This window comes from Alligator sinensis, unplaced genomic scaffold (assembly GCF_000455745.1).
Source record: "Alligator sinensis unplaced genomic scaffold, ASM45574v1 scaffold226_1, whole genome shotgun sequence".
NCBI classification, from domain to species: domain Eukaryota; kingdom Metazoa; phylum Chordata; order Crocodylia; family Alligatoridae; genus Alligator; species Alligator sinensis.
The window spans coordinates 1674889-1689320 of NW_005842028.1; the positions used below are offsets into that span (position 1 = coordinate 1674889).

At 44.0% G+C, this 14432-nt stretch overlaps 1 protein-coding gene across 1 annotated transcript in view; it reads right to left on the minus strand.

Moving 5' to 3' along the window:
* Positions 1-14432, minus strand: part of LOC106722119 — a 108561-nt gene that overhangs the window by 34339 nt on the left and 59790 nt on the right. The window contains exons 10-12 of the mRNA XM_025202513.1: positions 10326-10515; positions 7736-7863; positions 3033-3149 (exon numbers count right to left, since the gene is read on the minus strand). Of these exons, the coding sequence (XP_025058298.1) occupies positions 3033-3149; positions 7736-7863; positions 10326-10515 (435 nt within the window). The remainder of the gene's footprint in view (positions 1-3032; positions 3150-7735; positions 7864-10325; positions 10516-14432) is intronic.

Consider the following 14432-nt stretch of genomic DNA (forward strand, 5'->3'; position numbering starts at 1 on the left):
AGAGGAGGTTGGAGCCATGTATTACACCCTTAGAATGAGAGCATTAAAGGGGCAGCCTCCTGCCTAGAAACAACTTTTAATTACAACAAAAGCGTGGCGGGAGAGTCAGAGGGGCAGACTGCTCTAGACAGGTGGGTGGGCCGACATTGTGACCGGCCTCGAGACAACCCCTGTCACATTCTAAAATAGAAGTTCAGTGAAATAGCAGTAGAAATGTTCACTGAAACTTATCTGCACTTAATTCAGTGTTTGTGTGTGTGTAAATACACATCTTTGCACTGCAACTGACATTACTTCCTTCACATTTGTAGAACTATGATATAGACTTTAATTTATCATAGCTTACATTACTTATGTATAATTCATGTAATGAACTCTCAATGTGAATTATGGAAAAAGTATTTTATGCCCTCTACAGACAGCAGATTTAGACCAGTGTAACTTAGACAGATTGTGTACACCAATATAAATTATTCCAAGACCTGCAATAGACAAACTTGTGGTTATCCCAGGGTAGCTATGGTTACCCAGCAGTTTGGAGAGCTGCGGTTATTCCAGGGTAGCTGCACCCTGCATTAAGTGGCAGGGGAGAATTTGCCTTCAATGACTGGCTTCCTTGGGATACACTATAGTCAGACAACACCTACATCATTGCAGCTTATACAAGTGTAATTGTATCCCTAAGTCGTTCCAAGATAATTCTACACTGGACTGGAGGAAATTACCCAGTCCAGTGTAGGGGATTACACTATTTTATTACTCAGTTATACCTGTGAAAACATGTTCTCTATCCAGGCCCTCAGAATTCATGCATCTTCTCATGCTGTATATCACTATCTCTATGTTTAGTGACACTCAAACAAAAGGTGATCCATTCAGCATGGATGAATTTCCCACCAAAAGAATGATATATAATGAATTCCAAGAAATAATTCTGTCCGTGTAAGAAATTAAACCAAGCATGTGCATCTGGCTACACTTAAATTAACACCTATATGTGTCTACTGCAAAGTCAACATATGCATAAACCTGTCTTCTTCAGGACAATAACTGTAGGAAGAAGAATGATTGGCATTATCTAATAAGTCACACTTTTAGTTTTCAGCTGCTCACTTGAACATTTTGCTTATGAATAAAATTATATGAAAAGTTGTTTATTCCACCAATTTCATGTGCAAAATCTCACTACAATGTTTCTGGAATGAGATATGATAATTCACTGAGTAAAAGTTAGAATTAATCATACTACAGGTATTTTTTAAAAATGAAAAGAGCAGAAGATTGAGACAATTTTACCAATAGCTTTCCAGGAAGAAACATGAGAAACATGCCGTACCTAAATGTCTAGAAAGGAATTTACAATGTGCATTTGAATCTACATTTTTTACATATAGATCTTTATCTATCCTATGAGAAGAATATAAAATGAATATGAATGAATACAAAATATTTTGATTAAATTCTATCCATTATAAACACAAATATATTTAGTATGCAAAGAATTTTAGCAAGATAATATGTGGCAGTTAGGGTTTTAGTAGAGATGCAGCGATAAAGATTTTTTTGGGCCGATACTGATGGCAGATTAATTAAGCAGCCATATTGGCCAATACCAATCCGATTGCTGATATACAGCCCAGAAGCTTGGAAAGCAGCCTCCAACTGGTAAGTCTGTTGCAGGGAAAGGGCATGGGGGTGGGCAGAGGGAGGCCTCCATGATGAGGGAAGAAGTGGGGCTGGGTCAGGGCCAGGTGCTGCACAGCAGGGGTGGGGCGGGGCATGGGATGCAGTTTTGGGTGGCTCATCCAGAGGGGTTTGGGGAGGTAAGGACGGGGAGTGGCTCTTGCCACTGTGTGAATCCTGGGGGAGGTATGGCGGGCATATTCCCTCTGAATTTGTATGCAGGGTAAAAGAAGCTTGCCATTGTGGGCTCAGGGCTGGGGGCTGTGCCAGCCTCTTCCTGCTGGGGGCTGAGCTGGGGCTGTGCTTGGGCAGGGCAGGTGGTGGCAGCACTGGGAGGGAGGCTACAGGGGGGCTACAGCCACCCCAAATTTGCCATAGCTTCCCCTATAGCCTCCCTCTCAGTGCCAGCACTGCCTGCCCCACCCCTGCCTGCCTCACGCACAGCCCCAGCCCAGTCTCACTGCCAAGAAGATGTTAGCACATCCTCTGACCCCGAGCCAGAGCAGCAGCCCACCCTCACTCTGCACACAAATCCAGGAGGAATGTGTCTCCCATGCCTCCCCCAGGGGGTGTACAGTGGCAGGAGCCCCCCCCTGCCTCACCCCCCTGCACCCCCAGATGAGCTGCCCACAGCTCTGTCCTGCGCCCTGCCCCCTGCCCCACCCCAGCTGGGCAGCACCTGCCCCTGCCCCAGCCCCACTTCTTCCCTCACCGTTGGGGTCTCTATCTGTGCCCCCACATGCCCCTTCCCCCCACAGACTTACCCACCAGATGCTGCTCTCCAAGCTGCCAGGCTGCATTCCTGGCCATGTGCATGCTGCAGATGTGCACATCTAGGTTTTAGTACCTTATATTTCTCAATAAAACAATACTATGGAAATCGCTTTAAAAATTAATCAAAACATATTTTCTAGTCATCCATTTTCAGCCATTCTTTACTGGTAACAAGGATACCTTCTCATAAATGTATGAATATTTTATCCTTATTGTTATACAAATGCCTATACATCTCTGCACATCAACTGACATTACTGCTTTCACATTTGCCAAACCATGATATAGCTTTTATCTTACCAATAGCTTTTTGGTATTCTCTACAATTTAAAATAAAGAATACCACAAATGCAGTAACAATGGCAATATGTGATTAACATAGGTCCACTGTACTGGACATATGTGTATTCTTTAAACAGAAAGATTGCTCAGGTAGCTTGTGTTTGTTTCAGCACAAGTTCTATAAACAAACAATTTTAATCAGTTCATTGTATAAAAAAAACTCACAGTAGGAAAATGAAATGAGAAAGAAAATATCAAGTATTTGAATCAGACCCTTCTGACAAGTATCTTACCCTCTCTTGCTTGTTCCTGTTGAACTCAGATCAAGATAATAAAGCTGGTGGCAGCTCCCTGCCAAAGCCTGAACTCCTATATCTGTCACCTTTTTACAGCTGCTAACATCAAGATATCTGTAAGTTCAGAACAAAAGATCACTGCCAAAGATTGTCCAATAGGTACAGCTTAATGTGAGGTCATGAAGCAGTTTGTTTTCAGGGTTAATATACTGTGATTAAATAATTTATGTATTGCTTTTTTAAAACAAATACAGAGGTTACACCACAGAGCATAAAAAGGTAGCAAATTTAGAAAACAATTTTAAAAAAATAAAATTGCTAATATCTCTTTTATTTCCCTCTCCAGAAGGGTGAAGGTAAAAGAAAAGGAAAGGGTTATTAATTAAAAGGCATTCTTTATTGCAAGAAGACAGTTGCCCTCTGTAGTACCAAAGTAGTTCATGCATTCACCTCCTCTTTGTCCCATACACTTTGTTTTATACATTCTTTTTGCAAGGGAAGTATAATTATTCCAAGAATATGAAATGAATTATGTACCACTGAGTGTTTTAAGCAGGGCTACCAGCTGTCTCTAAATTTATAGACAGTCTATAAAAATTAAAAACCTGAAAACACGTGATTGTGAAGTCCATAAAAAATGGAGCCATCTGTAAAACACTAAGCAACCCAAAGCTTAATTAAAGATCTGTCCTTTGAACAAAGCTGGATGTAAAGTGTTAATGGACAGACAGAGCAGGGCAGCACCCCTGGTGTTTGAGTGGGAGCACAGCACCTTTCAGGGAGCCCTGTCAGGGCACTGGGGCCCACAGGAACCTCAGGAGCCCCACCTCTTCCCCATCCAGGGGCTGCTGCTGCACCGCATTAGCTACCTGTAACACTGCTCATGTTACAGGTAGCTCTAGGCAGGACAAGGATAGGCTGTGTAGCTCTAGGCAGGACAAGGATAGGATCAATGCAGCTAGGAGAGAGCTAGGAGAGAGGAGGAGGAGATGGGGAGGGATGTGGCGGGGGGAGGATTCATGCCAGGATGAAGGAAGTTGGGCTGGTGGCAATAAGGCTGGGGGGAGCCAAGAAGGACAGCAAGGTGTGTGGTATAGTTATATGGGTATCAAGGTGTAAGTCTTAGGGTGTAAGGGTGTCGCAGGGCACCTCAGTGCCCTGCTCCTAGGGAGTGGAAACTGCCAGGGAGAGAGAGAGCAAGACCTGGCAGGACATAACGAGCCCAGCTGAGGGTTGCCAGGGTAACGAGCACAGCTGCGGGTTGCCGGGGCAACTAAGGAGAGCCAGCTGCCTGTAGGAGGCAGGGCCTGGCCCTTATAAAGCCCATGGCTGAGGCCAGACTGGCAGTTCCCTGCCAGCAGCTGGAGGGGCAGGAGCTTGAGCTCCTGGAGCTAGGAGGCGAGAATCATAGGAACCACTCTAGCTGAGTGAAGGATGGCAGCTTGGAGAGGTTTGAGCACCATGGTTCTGCCAGGAGGCTTTATGTTCGAGTCATAGCCAGGAGGCTCGAGTTTGTTTGGCTTTGGTATTACACCGGTGGTTTGGGTGAGGCTATAGGGGTTGGAGGAGGCCTCATAGGGACCCCCAGCCCCGGCATCAGTGAAGGCGCAGTGCCAGTGAAGGCACAGCTTGCAGGGCATAGACCCCAGCCCCAGAGAGGGGCAGCTTTGAGAAGCCCCAGTGTGGGCACGACGAGCCCCAGAAGGGGGCAGTGTTATTAGGAAGCCCAGGACAGGCACAGCAAGCCCCAGAGAGGGGGCAGTGTTATGAGGAAGCCCAGTAGGGGCACAGCAAGCCCTAGAGAGGGGGCAATATTATTAGGAAGCCCAGTGTGGGCGCGGTGAGCCTCTGAAGAAGGGCTAGTGCTGCGGCAAACCCCGGAGCAGGGTAGAGTGCTGCAGTTGCCCCGGTGAGAGGGGGTAGTGGCGCGGTGGCCCTGGGAGAAGGGGGTAGCAACGTGGTGGGCCCGAGAATCAGGCGGCGTTGCCGAAAAGTCCCCAGAGTGGGCGCAGAGAGCCCCAGACGGGGGGGCTGTACTTTAGAAGCCCGAGTTTGGGTGACATTGTAGGAAAAGCCCCAGGAGGGGGCACTATTGTAAAGGCCCCAGACAGGGGGCGACACTATAGAGAAGGCCCCAGAAAGGGGCACCATTACAGGGAGGCCCCAAGTGGGCTCGGAGAGCCCAAGAGAGGGCAGTACAGCAGAGGAGGCCCCAGAGAGTGGGCGAGAGTACGTAGAGGAGGCCCGAGAGATGGGCAGTATATATATAGAGAAACATACCAGCGTCTATCCCATCAGCAAGGCTTGGGGTGTGGTATTAGGGGTTGGTAGGAGCCACGTGTAGCCCATAAGGCTAGGGTGCCTGGGGAGCACCCATCATACCGGGAGACCCCCAGGGGGTCCGGGAACACACGGGGACAGAGGTCCCAGCTAACCGTGCCCAGGGAGTCGTAAGGCAGCCTCCCAACTTTATCTAACCATCAAAGACGTGGCGGGTGAGAATTTGAGGGTGCCCTTGGGCCGACTTGGCTCGGTGAGGGGGCCATAAGGAGATCACGGCCCTCCTGAAGGACCCTGCCGTGACAAAGGGGTATGTGATTCATTTCATATTCTGAAACCCCTAGGGTGGGGGTAGAAGTGTGCAAAACCATTATTACTGTCAAGCGGGGTTGCCAAACCAAGACTTTTTTTTTTTCACTGACCATCTGTAACTATTTTACTGACAATCAAACTTTTTAACTATGGTTGGTGTTAAACCCCTAAATTTGAATCTCGCTTTTGTTCCTGCTGTCCAGGGCCTGGCAGCAAGGTTATATTTATATTATGTAAAACATATGTCAATATAAACATATGTTAATAAAACAAGTTTGGTGATCAGTTAAAAGCTTTCAGATTATCAGTAAAAAAAATTCTTGAGTTGGCAACACTAGTCATACTTTAACTACAGTAAAAGTTTGCTACCTCATTTGCATTCTAATTGCAAGAGTTACCCAGCTTTTCTTGTGATTTTTCATGCCTCAACAGCTCATGAATATCATTCTTGTGCTATAAGGTAAAACCCTGATAGCATTCATTTGAGAAATATTTCACCAAGGAAGCATAATAAAACTTTCAACCATGTTTTGGCTTAATGGGTACCAACTGACCAATTAGGAGCTAACCATATGGAATAATTACCAAGGCATGCTTTGCATCAGAATATATGTACTATATTAGAAATCATTTTATGCCAATTTGCCATATCAAAATAGTGCCATGAAACCTTTTTTATTTTTAAGTGACTATAGGAATATATTCTTGTACTTCAACCCCATTGTCATTAAGCATTTTTGTAGACTAATAGATATATACAGTATCTATGTGTCCTAAATTTTTAATTGGTCTGTAGCAGCCTGGAAAATACTATTCTCCTAATGCAGGGTTGTCAAACCTATCTGGCCCCATAGGCTGGATCAGTGGCATGGGGCCAGCCCATAGGCCGCTTTTGGCCCATGGACAACCCCCACCCCCTGCATGCTGAATCCAGTGCACCATGGGGAGGTACAGGTGGTTACATGGAGGGCATGTGGCAGTGGGGGAAGGTGCCAAGGATTATAGACACTTCAGGGGGAACAGATGCCAAGGGGTGCAGGCACCACAAGGGAGGTATAGGTACCAGGGGGGGCAGGAACTTGGGAGGAAGGTACCAGGGAGGCCAGGAGATGGTGGGGGAAATGGGAAAGGCAGCAGGGGGGACAAGGGGAAAGGGTCTGGCCACTTTACTGCCCCATTAGCTGCCACCCAACCCCCCACTATCTTCCCCTCTGTTCCTGCTTGCCCCACTGCACTGAGTGAGGGTGACCAATTTAAGATGATCCTCCAATAATTTGATTCTATACATGGAAAATCATAAATTTATACACTTCCCATGTATAGAGTCTAATTATTGGGTGGATCATCTTAAATTTGAAGTCTTCTTGGATTTGGGTGAATATCATAACTGTCTACCAATTCAAGCATTCAGAAATGTTATCAACTCTGAGAGCAAATCACTTTGTAGCATTGCATCAAAAGTTGAGTATCTTGCATAGTGATCAATACAATACTTTGCTTGCACAGTTGTGATATTTTTTTTTTTTTTTTACCTTTCATTATAAGAGGTTACTCCTCCTGTGACTCAAAAGTCTTACAGAATGGGAATGGAGGTGCCCATGGTTTTCTATACACCAGAATCATTCATTGTATGTGTATGTAGAAATAACCCACCTGCAGCAGTAGAGTGGAAGCAGGTCAGCACAGCTGCTGAAGCCACTATGTTAGGATAGCTCCAAAACCCAGGTGATAAATATAGTTTCTACCCGCCCCCATTTCCCTCATGCTGCTGATTTTATTCACCCATGGAATCAAAGACCTCAAATTCAGCAGTGGGCACGGTGGGAGAGAGAGGAAGGGAGTAGTGGCAGAATTCATCCCCTGGGTTCTGATGCCATGCCAAAAAGCCTCCTGGGCCCAATTTAACCACTTGCAGGACTCATGTGTACGACACTGATTTAGGGCAATAACAGTATGTGCCCATACAGCACCATTGCTAAATTTTCTGTGAACTAACCAAACAAAGCTGTGATACCAATGAGTCATGATTTAATTTTTACTGATGGAAACCTTTAACCTTGCAGTTCAGATATATTTACAAAGCTTCCTTACAATGTTCAGATTTGTACCTGATTGTTTGCAGGTAGGTGCTAATTTCCACTAGGCTTAGATCTGTCACTTGTGAGCAGGAGCTGAGAATCAGAGACTCCAATTTAGGACACTGTGTCACAATAAAGTGGACAACGTGATCTCTCACCTAGAATGCATCACACAGAGGAGAAAAAAAACCACCAAAGTCTTACTTCACATGTGGGCAGTTATCAGCCGAAAGACTTGCCAGAAATATCTGATGATCACCAAAATACAGAATACAGTGCTAATAAAAATTATCTATAAGACAACAGATTTATTTATTTATTAGTAATTCAAATTACATTATTTTCCAAAATATGTTACATGCTGCAGCCATCTAGGAAGACAGTGTCCCTACTTCTTGAAGACCTTAGGATGTTTATACATGTGCTCCAAGAATGGGGAGGAGGGGGGCGCTTTAATTAGAACGGCGTCCCCATGCTGAAAAATGGCAGCGGGGGTGCTTTAACTAAAGGTCATTAAAGCTTTAGTTAAAGTGCCCCCACTGACATTTTTTATCATGGGGATGCTGATACACGTGATGCTGGAGTCTAGTGGAGAATGGTAACTACCATACTCCAGCAGACTCAATTATTGAGTCTGCTTCAATGCACTGTAATTACAGTGCTTCAGAGCAGCCTCATTGCAAGTGTATAGATGCCCTTATAGTCTAACTAGACCAAGGACATGAAAAGGAGATGCAGTGTAAAAGTACAGTGTTTGAAACTGACACAAAGCACACTTCCTTCTAGTTCTATTAGTACATGCACAGTGCTTATGCATTGTATCCCACCTATCTGGTGGTTACACATAATGATATAATCACCTTCATCTTCCCTCTTTTTCTCAGTCCTTCCAAACTGAACTCCCTACTTCTCCTGGTAAAAACTCTTAACTGCTGTCCTTCCACCATATCTATTCCCCAACAAAGATATATGAGTAGAGAAACAAATAAAAAACAGTAAACCATAAAACGTTTGTTATCATTTAAGTATTCAGCGGGGAAGAAAAGCTCCTTAGCATGCATGCGCCAGAAGCCAATCTTGTCTGTGGAGACTGATAGCTTCTTCCCTGTGGTGAAAGATTTTTTTTTAATGTAAGTTCTTCCAACTCATGTTTTAATCTGCTTTATTTGCTTAATTCTTATATTTGGCCATTTATGACAACTAACATTAACACCTGCTAATCAAACTTTGCCCTTCCTCGACCTTCTGCTCTATGCTGGTCACTATTTAAATATATCCATGTGCAGTGACATGTAATGATTCTGTGAACTCTCAAGAAGACCTGCCATTTTAGGGCCTGTTATTTTATGAAAGAAGGTGTGCTGACAATGGAAGTGTTGTGGTTCTCAGCATATGAATGTAAGAGAGGTTGGACAATGTTTTTTAGGTTAGTCCCTTGCAGAATATACCGTTTTTGTTCTTCTTATGCCTATGTTCAACTATTATGAAATACTTCAATAATCTACTAGGAAAGTCTCCATCATCTTTCATATAACCTAGCACTGAAAATTATTTCTTTTTTGATAGGGTTGAATCATGCCAAACTTTAAGGAAGTATCCACTGTCTGCCATAGAACAAGGAAAGAAGGGAGCTTGGAACAGCAGATTGTTATCTATATAATCCATAGATCCAGAGATCTACTTGTCGTCATTCCTACGGTTATGTATAGCTATTACATTTAGACTGACCTAACCAAGGTTAGGTTGATCTAAATGTCCATCAGTTCAGGCATTTAAAGGGGTTAGGCTCTATCTAACTATCTATCTATTAAATGGCAGGCTCTATCTAAGTTAGTTCACCTGAGGAGAAGAACTAACTTAGATCAAAAACAGGTTAACCTGAGCTATCAAATGTACACATTCAGAGTGCAGCCCTGGGGCTGATAAAGCCCAGGCCACTCGGCCTAGCCCCTGGGCTGTGCTCTTCCTTCCTTCCCTGCCCCACTCCTCCCCCTTGCCTCTCTCCCCCAACTGGCCTATATGTATGTTCAATTATCACAGCACTGGTGAAAAGTTGTACACACCTCTCCTGATCTATGTTATGACTTAAAATAAGCCAAATGAATGTAGATATGGTGCGGCAAATGGCTGTATACATCCTAAATTAGTGTGGGGAAACAGCATTTGCAGACACTACTGTATTAGCTAATGTAGGTCTTAGCAAACAGACTTCAGTTTTATGGGTGCAGTGTTGTCAACAATCCCCTGCTGGGACTATTTACTGTGGACCAGAATTAGGGAGGCTTTTGAGACGCTACAAAAACAAAGATCTGTCCATTCTATATTTCAGCTAGATATTCAGACTGGTATTTGACACTATTCTATATTACTCTTATCAAGTGCAATTAGTTTTGTATTATATTTAATAAAGAAAATTAGTTACTTGTGTATCTTGCAGCTAACTATATCAATTTTATATCAATGTCACCATGCTTTAATAATTTTACTTTTTTTAGAAAAGAACAGATAACATTGCTCATTTTGGCATATAATTATTAATGAATATACCAGACACAAATCAATCTGCTTCTAGTAGTTTTACAATAAATAAGAGAACGATGATAAGTCAAAACGGTCTTACCACACTGAGCCCAGTTACGTTGAGTGCAGATAACTTTTTCAGGTGCTTCACTATGTTTGAGAGACAGACATGAGTAACCTCTGGGACTCTGCCAATGTTCAGTGTCTGCAGATTTGGACACTCTTCAGCTATGGAACTCAGGCTTTTCGCAGTTAGAGCATGGCAACCAAAGACTTCTATTTTACTGAGTCTGGTAGAGGACAGATGAAATTACAAAGAATGTGAGCCCAATATCATTAATACAACCATCACTGAAACCAGTCTGACTCTAGGCTGTTTCAATTTTCTATCTTCTATGGACTATGATTCTGACCTCATACCTGTGTCAAGTATTTAATAATTCACTAAAGTCCATGGAATTAATCCTACATTTGTCCTCCTTAGGGTAGGAGTTGTGGGTATTATGTGCATTAAATGATTTTCATTGTTAGCTTTGGCAATACAACAGAAACTAACTTGTTTTAACGATTCACCATTAAGAACAAATTAATAGAAATAAAAACCCATATATTAGTATTTTTGATCTCTAAATCACCTTTGGCTAGTAATTGAAATAATTTAAAAGATAAAAATTATGTTGTATTTTAATTGTTTATTAACAGAAATCAAGTCAATCTCTTGTTGATAATAGGACCTGTACAATTCTACCTAATGTAAATGTTCCCTTTAACAAATATCTAGTTAGTATTTAGCTATATATTTAATATTTTGTTCAAATCTCTCATAAGTTTTTTGAGGGCAGAGGCAGGCTCAGAGATTTTGTTTTGGGTGGCGAATGGGTCTCTGTGTATTACAGGAATTTTCAAAGAGGTTGAGTCAGCTGACCTCTTCTCTCCTCTCCCTAGCTTCCCCTGTATCTACAATGATACGGTCCTGGCTGTCGCTGAACCTTAAAAAGGTAGACATTATGGCGTGTGAGCCTGCTTGACTGTGTAATCCCATTTTATGACTAATAGGTTGTGACAGGACGGACAGGCTGATCAGGACAAGCATGTGACTGCTGCAGACGTACTAGCATATATTAGCATCACTGGGAATCCATGGAACAAATCAAGACACAATTCAGCCACTATACTATTCTTATTTAGGGATAAAACATGAAAACTCGACCTTCAGTATCACAGAAAAACATTCCTGAGACTCTATGCTATGTATATACAGAAATAAAGATGTAATTTAGTCTTTACATCTGCAAAATATTATATGATTTGCAATATATTGAGAAAGTCTGGCCACAAGCTGAAACTCAGTCATTCAACATCTTTTCTGTTATGACCGTGTAGGCATCAATGCCACAGGGAGCCTGTGATAAGTGAGAAAATAAGGGATTATCTATCTATCTATCTACATGGGGGTACTGTGGGTGTGAGGGGACTGTGGGGGGAAGGGCTGTTCAGGAGCTGGGTGCCTAGATAGATAGATAGATAGATAATCCCTTATTTTCTCACTTATCACAGGCTCCCAAATAACACACATGCCTTGTTTTTTGGGAAGGCAAAATGAAATAAAAAAGTATCTTTCCAGAGTTACGGTCACATGGTTCTATCCATCTTCCTACTCTTCTACTCATTCACAATCCCTTTCCTGCTCAGGTAAAAGCTACAGCTGAGTTGGCTGTTTTTGCCTGAGCAGGAAAGGGAAGGAGAGTGATCTGAAGATTAGGCTCTATTGTCCATGATCCACTTCAATTGTGAAAAGATTAAAAATAGCTGCAGATTAAACTCCGCCCCTCCCTCTAAGGGCAAAATAACCTTGCCAAGCTCCTCCCAAATCTGCAGTCAGGGGGAGCTAGAGGCTGGGGCCAGCACCTGTCCTGGTCCCAGCAGTATAAAAACCTACCCTGGCAAGTAGCTCAGGGCTGCTTGCTCTCAGGAACTACTGGAGCCTGGGCAATTGGTATCTGGGGACGCTACCCCTTGTGCCAGCTGGACTGCAGAAGCAGCCCTAACCTAGAGTTCCCTGTACCCTCTACCCACTGCAACAGTCTGGCAGTGGGGGCTGCTGCCTGGCAATGACCTGCTGCCACCTGCGACAGCATGTGGCCACAAGGCTGCACACCTGCCAGACCCAGATGGGGACTGCCTGGCTGCATCTCTGAGCCAGCTGCCAGCAGGCTGTGGCTTGCCAGTTGGCCTTTGCGTGCACTACTGCCATCTGGGCAGCGATTGCTCAGAAGATGTTCTCAGGTGTGGTGGCCTTCTTTGAACTGTCAAAGAATGTCCTCCTGGCCCTAACTGGCCAAGAGGTCAGCCACCTCCAGCTGGGTCCCAGGTGCCAGCCCTAGCAGGCTCCTCTGCCTGGGTCCTGCCACTTGTCTCACTAGCAGGAATCCTGGTGTTCCCTATTTAAAAACTGCAAAATCTCTGATAAAAAAGATCCCAAATTCACTCTTTAAAATACCCCAAAATCCATGTTCTTCCACAATTAAAACAAAACACCATTATATATATATGTATATATATATAGAGAGAGAGAGAGAGAGAAATCAGTTGGGCAATGTTTTATTGATATATTTACAATGTTAAAGCATTTTAGAATGCTTGGAGTGTCTCTATCATCATAATAAAATAAATTCTAAATATTTATATATTTTGATGTTTGCTTTTGGTTTTCTTATCATAGAATAGTTAGAGCTTCCCCTGATCCCTTCACTAACTAGGATGTGGGGACAGCTGCCCCTGCAGCCACAACTCCTGCCAGCAGGCCTCATCCTGCCTGGCAGCTGGGCACAATAGGTGTGTGATGGAGGGGATGGGGGGGGTTTGCAGGAGGGAGGTGTGGAGGGAAGCAGGGGCATGGGGTGTGTGGGTAGGTGTTGGAGGATCATGGGGGAACTGTGGGTGTGAGGGGACTGTGGGGGGAGGGCGGTTCAGGAGCTGGGTGCCAGGTGGCCAAGGCTGAGCTGCACTGCCCCACGCCACATGGGGAGGCTGTGCTAGGAGGCCTGGAGCTCCCTGATGGTTGCTACTGCTGTGGGTGAGCTGTGGGCCATGCAGAGGGGCTGATGCCGTGTGAGGGGGCATATGAGCCCTGTGGGCAGCAGGCAGGGGACCCACCCCTCCTGAGCTGCCCCCCCCCCCATGGTCTCCTGCACCCTCAAAGCCACCACCCCACTTACCAGGAATGGAGCCTGGGTCCAGGTCACTGCAGCCTGTATTACTGTTTACCCTGCATGGGCAGGTAGCATGCTGCAGCATCAGGGCAAGGGACAGGCATAGAGATGCTCTGGCTGACTACCAGAGCATCTCTTTGGAGGACCCAAGCCTCTGGTTGCCTCAGGACCTGGTCCTGGACCATGACCTGCCCTGCTTTTTTTTCATGGGGGGGGGGCAGGGGGAGTTGATACCTGGATATCCAAGTATTGAATTTTGAGCCCATACTGCTAATAGGAATGTTTTTTGTTCCCAGTGTGCCTCTTGCTGCATCTCAAACTGCTTTGAGATGCAGCAAAAGACACATGCGGTCTCATCTGGATGCACTCAAAGGTTTCAGACTGATGCAAACTAGAAAAGAAATCAATCCCAAACCTAATCCTGATACAATTTAAAACACTGTAAATTAAAAGTAAACACCAAAGATGACAGAGGAGATATACCAGGGGACCAGTGTAGGCAGGATCAGAATTGAATCTCTTGGGTCCAATTCAGCCATGTTATAATGGGGTATTAACTTCATGGAAGTCAACAGAGTAAGCTAAGGGCAATTTTCACTCCTGAACTCTGCAGTAATATTGTGTCATGCAAGGTAAGTGCAGTCATTTAAGACAAACATTTTTTTAAATGCCAGGAAACCACTGCAGTTAGTTTAAAGAAATAAAACATTTTTTACCTTTTGCTGTTGAATACAAATACTTTTTTTATATATATATAAATGTAATAGGAAGGGGTCCTTCATTTAAAGAGAAACCTTTCTTTCCTCAGTACAGATTATTGAAGTGAAAGAAGCAGAATGCTAAAGATCTATTTGAATGATAGCATTAAGTAAATCAATACAAATTAGAATACCAGTGCAAAAGCATGTCCCAGACAGTCCCAGCTTCATCCTTAAGTGGAGTCCCTAAAAAAAATTGCACTGAACATTGAGTCCTACCTAACGAACAACAGAAGA